This window comes from Agrilus planipennis, unplaced genomic scaffold (genome assembly GCF_000699045.2).
Source record: "Agrilus planipennis isolate EAB-ADULT unplaced genomic scaffold, Apla_2.0 scaffold8, whole genome shotgun sequence".
Lineage (NCBI taxonomy): Eukaryota > Metazoa > Arthropoda > Insecta > Coleoptera > Buprestidae > Agrilus > Agrilus planipennis.
The window spans coordinates 308457-317857 of NW_020442461.1; the positions used below are offsets into that span (position 1 = coordinate 308457).

Consider the following 9401-nt stretch of genomic DNA (forward strand, 5'->3'; position numbering starts at 1 on the left):
ATGTTATCCGTAGTAATTTATTTCTAGGTGCCCCTGAACACTAGCCAAAACGACACCGAACTGGAGTGTCCGTACAGGTGTCCGGAATTGGACGCGTGCATCAGCTCGTCTCTGTGGTGCGACAGTAAAGACCACTGTCCATCAGGGTACGACGAGTCCGAGGCTCAATGCGGCTCGGCGTCGAAGCTGCTCACGTCGCTACCCGGCGCCACGTTGGCGGTCGCGGCCGCGATACTGTGCTCGCTGTTGTTCCTCGCGTGTGTCGCGATACACAAAATTCGAGTGAAGCGTCGTCGTAAATTAGCAAAAAAAAAGATGCTGACCGGTCCGCGTCTCCTCGACTCGTCGTTGAATTCTTGACATAAAATAGCTCCCCCCGTCGAGTATATTCACGTGGATCGGGAAACGACCGTATGAGAACGACTCTACCCCGGAAAATCCGTCCTTTTGCTCACTACTTGTAATCTGTCGGTGCCTTCTTGTGATTGTTTGTTTCGTAATGCGCGAGGTGACAATTCGTGGTGTTATTCGACGACTAACTAATACAATACATAGTAACGATTTTAAAATGTTCAGTTGAATGCACTTTTACGAACTAAACTTAAACTAATTAATGAATAGACCTACTAATGTGACGCTTGAAATTGAAAGACGTATTGTGTGAAACGAAGGCTAGGTACTTAAAGACTTGCCTCTTGCATTAGTTCTTACTTCGAAAGTGTAAGATTGCTGTAAACCATGGAAGAGGTGGTTACGTTACAAGTACCCTTTGGCATAGGTATGTTCCTTTTTTATTTTATTTTTTATATATTTGCGTTTATTTGTTTATTTTCTTGTATGATCCCCTCGATAATTTTTATTACGTTTTATTACATTTTTAATTATCAGGTAAGGAAGTACTTATTTTATTCTTACTTCACTTATTTTATTATTCTCAATTAAGAACCAAAATGTTTTCCTTGAATCCTTCGATAATTTTTATTTACTCATACTTTTTTGTTATCTATTTCTTCACACAAATTTCTGTTTGGATCAGTTAAAACAGTTACGAAAGTGATTTAATTTTGAAAAACCACTTCCTCTATTGGGCTATCAAACTTGACAGAATGTATATTGGTATAAATAGCAAATTATGTAAAAGCCATAAGTGTTGCAATATTTTAAATGATTACAAGACAATCATCTTAGATACAGACAAAGGATGGTTACCAAAAATTCTGAAAATTAAGTCAAAATTTAAAGTTTCCATTATCTTTGATTAAAAATTATCACTTTGTAATATATCGTTTATTAAAAGCAAATTAAGTTACATGAAGAGGGTAAAGGATTAATAGACACAGTAATGAAACAGTTTGATGTTGTAGCACGAATTAATCCATATAAAATATATACATGTGTGCACGTGTCAAGTGTCATCGACATTACTCGTTCAATATGAAAATTTCAGCATGTTTTTGACTCGTTAAAATGTTAATTTACATATATTTAATAATTTTGTTTATTTGTCAACGTATTTTATGTCTCAACTAATCAAATGAGCTTTTATGTATCTGAATAAAGTAAAAGGTAATCATCTTATGTCGGTATCCATAAAAGAAACTGAGTTATCGTGATGTCACTGCCTCGTGAGCTCGTTATTGTCCATTCAGCCAGTTTCTGGACTTGAATGTAATAATTGCAGTGTACTAACGACTTATGTATTATGTAAGCGCAATTCTATGATATCTACTAGGGACTAGGCTAATGAAGAAGCCAAAAAAGGACTGAAGATATATTCCAAAAATTGTTCCATTAAAACCACTATGGGCGGTGAGTAGAATTTTTTTTCTTTTGGTTTTGGTAAATTGCTGTTGTCGCTGTGTAGTTAGAATGTGTTTCTAGTATTCTATATTTTTTATATTACGTAAAATAGGGAACAATAAGTTCTTAATTTCATAGTTTTTGACAAAATAGTCATCTTGTCAATCACTATATGAACAGGAATATGCCTGTTCGTAGGTTCTCCTGTTAATATAAAAAGTAAAAACTGAACGTTTGGCCAGAGCGGTGCACAAAAATTAAAAGTTTGAAATTTCTAATTAGCTTAAAGTTCGCACCTATAAATCCAGCAAAATATGGTAATGCTAAGCCCTTATTAATATGTACGAGCCCAGACGCCGAGTACGACTCCAATTTCCTGATGAATTTTCAAAATTTCAAACCTTTTAATTGCATCAAAACGTTTATGCACCGTCTTTTTCTTTCACGTCTTCTCATTTTAAATATTACGTAGAAAGGTAAGTTTTTGATGTCAGATGTATATCTGGTCACAGTAATTACGCCATTAAACATCATAGCTAATTACCGAATAAAATAAAAACTTTTAAGGGTGCAACTTTTACGATACGTTTTCATGAAAATAAATTTTACTAAAAATTTCTTAAATCCGTTGAGTAAATCTGTATATATACAAATGAAAAACGGCAATATATTGATTTCGAACTTTAATTAGAAATTGTAGATATCTTCAAATAGACCTTGTTAAACACTATAGGTAGCAGTAAGTACGTACAGATGGCGATGTACTGTAAGTTACTTGATATTAATCAACTTGTTTGCATGGATCAGCATTGGTTTGACTTACGGCGTACTGATGAGACCTAATAAATTCGAAATCGTGATTTACACGTGAAGTCGTCGATAAATCGTGTTGTTTGTTTGAAAATATGTTAAATTTTAGCCCACGGTAACAAATGCTATCAGAAAAATTAGGCGCTAATTTCTATCCTGGCGGGTATTTCCCGACATGAACTGATATCTCCGATTTTCTCATCTAATTCCCGCTGTAACAAAACACGTAGACGGGGGATATTGAATAATCTTGTTTTATCACTTGATTATTTAGCCCTGATCATTTGTTTAACTAATCAAGTTAGATCGAAATTGCACACTCACATACATGTTCGGTAGAATATCTAATTTGTCGCTGTACAAACACGACCACCACCGCCACGGGTACTGTATACTCGGTACTCATTAAGCCAGTCGGCCCTGTCGAATGGAAATTATTTATAATTTACCGTTAAATAAATAATGGGATTGGTAAGTTGTCCACGTACTTCCGTCGACAACTGAAATACATTTTAATTGATGTGCGATTACACATTTATTAATGTCATTAAATCCGGATTTCGACTGCTCAAATTGCTCCGCTAATAATCGGCAATTTTGTCTAGTGCGCCGCGACGACCATACGCCCCGTGCAATTAACAACCCTCTACGTCACTTCGTCACGTCCGAAATGTAATAATCGTTTTTAAAGCAATCAACAATCGCGTTTTTTTACGATCGAGCTGTTTTAAATTGTTCAAGCCACGTAACGTCGTCACAAGTATAACGAAGAGGGATTGTATATATGCTACCCTATTTTATATTCTTTTATAGTATCTTAATTATGTGTATCGTACTTTTACTAGATGTATATGGATACTTATGTATACGAAACTTTTTATATTAAACATACATACAATTTAGACATCTTTTTAGAAGTGAGTTAGTTTAATATTTGAAATATTATTCTGAAAATTCATTTCCGAATTTTTTATTAATGAGGGAAAAATTGTTGCTGTTGTCACACCCCCGCCAGGAATCGAACCCGGGACCTTTGGCCTTACGCACCAATGCTCTGACCACTAAGCTACGAGAGGTGACAACAGCAACAACGACAAACCGTACTTATTAGTTCACAAATCCGTCGAACTTATGTAACTATATACTGAATATACTATGACTAAACATACATACAATTTAGACATCTTTTATTTATATTAATGTATGTGCTCTTGAGATAGATAAGTGACTTTCAACGAGTAAGCAGTATGATCTGGGATTATGCAAAAACACCGAGCTTTTCATCTTTACCGGCGGTATCGAAATTAAAATATGCATAAGAATGCAAATTCTCTCATCTGTTAGAAAGAAAAATAAATACCATTACGGAATTGAAATTCGTAATTTGCATCGTACTCAACGGAAACTTTAGTAAATACATACCGTCGCTATTTATTAACATGCACCCCCTTTCTTCTACAGTAATATTTATTGCCTTGTCTACATTTTTATTGAGTATTTAACTAAACCTTCGCTAAATCGTGTAATATCTCACGCATCTTCCCCGCAAATTGAAATGCTTAAGAATTACTAATTATTTTACCTCTTTTTTCCCATGGTTTATTACCCTCTCCATCATTAATGAATATTTAGCATAATCCTCGCTAAATTATTTATTATTGGTCTCATTTTGATGTAAAATGGATTATTTAAGACTTGCCAGTTATTGTCATTCTCTACCATCTCGTTCCTTTTCCACTAGTTTCTATGACTCTCTACATTCTTACCGAATTTCTAACTCAATTATTACTAAATTGTTCATTACTGAGTTCAATTCTTCTGTAAATTGAAGTGTTTGAGACTTACACCAATAATTGTCAATTCCTACCATGATGATAGTTTTTAATACATTCTCTACATTCTTAGTGAGTTGATCAAGTTGATCTTTAACAAATTATCCATTACAAAATGGAAATTTTGAAGACTGGCCTATAATTGTCATTCCCTACCTTAACCTGGTTTTGCCAAGATTTATTACTAAACGCTTTTGTCCGTAAATTGAGATTCATTGTAAAATAATGTGTCACCGCAAACTCGCAATAACCTTTGTGCCTTGCAAGTATGAAAAGTAATGAAAATTTTGAATTGATAAAGAGTTTTCGTCAATAAATCGTTTGGCCTTTCTTGAATAGATATTCATCTGACAAAGGGTAAAGGGGGCAGCAAGTAAAGCCGATTTTATGTGAATTAAATAAGAAAGTTGCCTTTAGCGAGGGCACATTATTAGCTAGTGCAGAATTCAATATCTTTTGACGTGAGATTGAAATTTGAAAGGCGGGCAACCCGGGCCTTTGCCAACGTTTCTGTATAATGTGTGTCTGATAATGGCCTGCGCATTCCCGCACAATGTTCTCCCTGCTTTATTGCTTTCCAATAAGCGAAATCGCTCAATCGAACATTATCCAGACGTTTACAGGGCGTTTGAAATAAGCTTCTTCTTATCCTGGTCGCAATCTCGTAATATTACTGGAGAAATAAAGTAAAATCAAATAAAAATTCGTAATTCAATTAAGTGCATTTAATGTTATTAATTTATTTTTAATTCGTTGGTAATTTTTTCACAAATTTTCTTGCTGTTTTCTTTATAAAAACTTTAAGATTTTTGGCAAGTAATGTTAATATTAATTTAACTATTTATTCTGGCTTGATTCGAGTCTCCTACAATGAAAAGAAGTCACTTCCATGCTCGCGATCGGTTAATTTAGAAATTCGAAAAAGCTTGTTAAAGGTGCATGTTTGGAGCGCGGTGTTGTATGGGTGCGAAACATGGACGATGGGCGCGGCGGAAAAGAGAAGGTTAGAAGCGTTCGAAATGTGGTGTTATAGGCGAATGATGAGGATACCGTGGGTAGAAAAGGTTAGAAATGAAGAGGTATTAGAAAGAACAGAAGAACAGACGACTCTATGGAAGTCAATAAGAAATAGGCGAGATAGATTGGTAGGACACCTTCTCAGGCATCAAAGTCTAGCCAGAGACATATTAGAGGCAGAAATAGGAGTTAAAAGAAGTAGAGGTAAAGCTACACAAGATTACTGTTCGTAAATAGTTAAGGATGTGGGATGTTCTAGCTTTAGAGAAATGCGAAGATTAGCTAGAAGAATAGGAAAGAGTGGAGGTGTGTGTCGAACCAGTCTTAGAACTGACGACCTTATGATGATGATGAAGTAGGGCACATGAGATCGTGACTTCAGTCGTTTCGTTTCACCCTGTGTGCACCAAAGTGTGTACTTCTGGCCTCTAAATTCACACAGCTGCCGAATCTCAAAAGATTATCCTGCCCAAAATAATCTCTAAGAGAAATTCGAATTTCTATTATTTATCTTCAAGTTTTACACGCGCCTTGGAGCATTTGAATACCTTCAACTGCCAAGATCAAAACGGATAAACCTTTTCCTAAGCACTTGTCGATTTTGTGTTCGATGATTCATCTTTATTTTGAACGTAAAACCGCAAGAGCACCTGCTATAACACATTCTTTTATGAGTTTCTAAATCCTAAGGATAAAAAGCAAATTTACAACGTATTAAACAATTATTTTGGTACCTTTGAAGGGAGAAGTATAGGTAAAATTATATGCAAAATCGCATGGTCCAAACAGATTTTAAGTACCAACATCTTCAACACAGTAATTATTTATTGATAGCGATCTTGATCTCATCAGCACGCCACGGTCAGTCTCGATAAATCGTAGACAAAACATGAAATGATTGTGTTCACAGAAGATACTTTCATAACTAGACATAATTCTAGTTTTGCTAAACAATCATTTTGAGAAGTGTTAAGGGTGAAAAGTATGTAAAATTATGTCGTATATATCGCGTAATGTCATAAGACCATCTTGTGCTAATTGATGTTTAAAAAAGAGATACAGTTGCTTTTTTGAATAGACATATACCTACATTGTATATAAATTTCTGCACGCTTTTATTATCTGATAAATTTTCGGAACCGACATTTGCGGATTACTGAGTATGGCATATAAAAAGGAATCGAGACGTCTTGCAATTTTCCACTCGCGAGAAATTCAGCAGGTGCATACAGAAATAAAAATAGTCATAACAGACTTTTTCATTTACAGTAATTCATTCGCAGAATGCATTGTGAAGGCTACGAAGCCTAGTTTACGTAAAAGAACCCATTACTGTTCGTCGCTAATGGTTATTACTATTTCATGGCAACAATAGTTTCATTGCATCTGTCCTTTCAGAATACCATTGTTAACTATCACCGAATCTTTGGATATTAACAACACAATCGCAATATTTTACGTCGTTCATACTACTTCATAGATTACAGCCATTAAAAAAACAGTAATTAAAGATCCTAAGCGACTTGAACCTTGACGAAACTCTTGTACAAACTAGAGTGATTAGATTGGCTTCCGACTTTCGATAATTTAGGGAGCCGGGTCGTAGGTTCAACTATAATGGGGGGGAGAGGTTCTTAAAGAGAAACCAGACTAAGACAAGTCCCTGAAAAAGAGCAGCTGTTCTTTCAGTACTCAGGGTAGTAGAGATCACGAAGATCGGTATGACACTCTGATGCACAATACTGCGCTGTGGAAAGCAACGGGAAACCACCACACAATCCCGAGTTGAACGTACAACTAATGATGAGGATACTGTCAATAGAGAAGGATAGAAATGAAGAGATATTAGAAAGAATAGGAGAACAGAGAGGACTCTATGGAAGTCAATAAGAAGTAGGCGAGATAGGTTGGTAGAATACCTTCTCAGGCATGAAGGTCTAGTTAGAGATATACGATTAGAGGCAGAAACGGGAGTTAGGAGGGGTAGAGGTAGACCTAGATTAGATTGCTGTTCGCAAATAGTTAAGGATGTGAGTTGTTCTAATTTTAGTGAAATGCGAACATTAACTCAGCATAGGAAAAAGTGGAGGTGCATGTCCAACCAGTCTTAACATCACAAAATCGCAAAAGGGTTCACATGAAAACTTTGCGCTCCATTAGTGCTAATTTAGTGTTGTAATTAAACTCCTAGTGCTCCGTTCCTTATATAAAATTAGTCGTGATTCTCACTGAAGGTCAGGGTAGCACACCTATCCCAAAATGTATTCGTGAACAAATTTGTTACGCTAAAACTTAGCGTTTTCTGAGAAATTATAATTTGATACTGAGGGGTTTAACAACCTATAACTCACCTTTAGACCGACTAACAAACCATTTCACGGTTATAGTCTTGATTAAAATGACTCTTTCAACTAAATACAAAATATAATTGCGGGACAAGAACAACTTACCCCGAAAAATAATAATTCGACATTGAAGGGCATCGCACTCCATAAATAACCCTTAGACCGACTGGCAAATGATCTCATCTCATAAATTTTGAGTTACAAATCGAAATTTCAAGTTGCAAGTCAAAATTTTCAGCTGCAAGTTAAAAAATGTCCAGTTGCAAGTTGAAATTTCGAGACGCAAGTCTAAATTTTGAGATTTAAATCGAAATTTCAAAAACAGTTATGTTTAGCTTTTCTACGCCTTCGTAGTATTTACCTTAAAGCCAATAATTGTATTTTCAGACTGCTGAAAATTTTCCCATCGCGTTAAAGTTGCTGTGCATGGAAGTAACGAAGTCGGCTAGTAGTTCAGGACAGTGTAATGTCCTGGTCACGAACTCAATCTATCCTACAACCATCTTTTTGCTTTGTTCCACCGTGGGGTGTCGTATAACAGACCTGACAATGGCTAATATTCTTTTGCAGCAAAGTCACGATCCCAAGAAACTGGGACGACGATGGCAAACAAGGATAACGCTGTGTCCATTTATATTTCAATTCCATGAATCATTTAAAACATGCCCTTGTTTCCTGCACATGTTTAAAATGCACGGGCGCTATGTCGTGCTTTCTTTTGCTATTTTATTGTTTTAATTTAAACTATTATCTCTTCAGCTGCCTGGGAACAAAGAATGAATAATGATTATTGCATAGAAAATCATATCTTACCCTAAAAACAATTCAAAGTTATGTAGTAGTTTACTGTTGCAAAAATGTGTAATGTTGTTCTTACTTTCATGAGAAAAACGTTCTACAATTTTCTCTATTATTGCTCTTTTAGGATTGTAATGTTTGCTGTATTTTGGGTTGCCTATATATGATCTATATTAGCTACAGATTGTAGATTAATTTATTGTTAAAATATAAATTAACACTCCTATCTGCGTATACATAGAGAAACTATGAATTAAAAATGAAAATTAATCAATCTACTTCGATTAAAACGAAATTATTGCTTAATTACAGCCTTTGTTTTGAATTGTCCCGGCGCCAGATCGCGCATCGACTCCTTAAACCTAGCCGGTTACCTGTCCACGATGCACGTACGTGCGTTCGATAGGTGCTTACATGCGGATCCGAGCACATACGTATTGCGTAGGTACCTGTTATCATGCACGCGTACGTACGCAACAACGCACGCAATACGCAGTCACGTGCAGAGGCTTGCCGCTTACTCTCGCTCGCTCGCTTGCTTTGCTTTGCTTGCCTGCTCGTGGCCTTGCAGAGCTTACGTGGCTTGGCGACCGCGGAACCGCCGGCGCGCTTCGACGTGCACGTCTGTTCTCTGCACGTTTGCGTTCTCGCCCGAACGCACGTGCACGCTGGCGCGAGAATCCGGCCGGTCGCAGGTTTCGGCGAGCGCGAGCAACCGCGCCAGCACGTCGACTTCGATGTGCACCGTTTCGTTGTTCGGCACGCCGCGACCGTCGCCGGTCCCGCGCGGCCGCGCCGT

The 9401-nt window shown here is 36.7% G+C and overlaps 1 protein-coding gene across 4 annotated transcripts in view; it reads left to right on the forward strand.

Moving 5' to 3' along the window:
- LOC108736059 overlaps positions 1-9401 on the forward strand; it is a 174944-nt gene that overhangs the window by 133512 nt on the left and 32031 nt on the right. For 2 of the 4 annotated variants that reach the window (XM_025980757.1, XM_025980758.1), the window contains one exon: positions 28-778. The exons of 1 other annotated variant lie outside the window; for it this stretch is intronic. In XM_025980757.1, the coding sequence (XP_025836542.1) occupies positions 28-360 (333 nt within the window). In that variant the 3' untranslated portion in view covers positions 361-778. Of the gene's footprint in view, positions 1-13; positions 779-9401 lie in introns of those variants that run through there. One more of the 4 variants, XM_018468337.1, reaches the window with a different exon arrangement.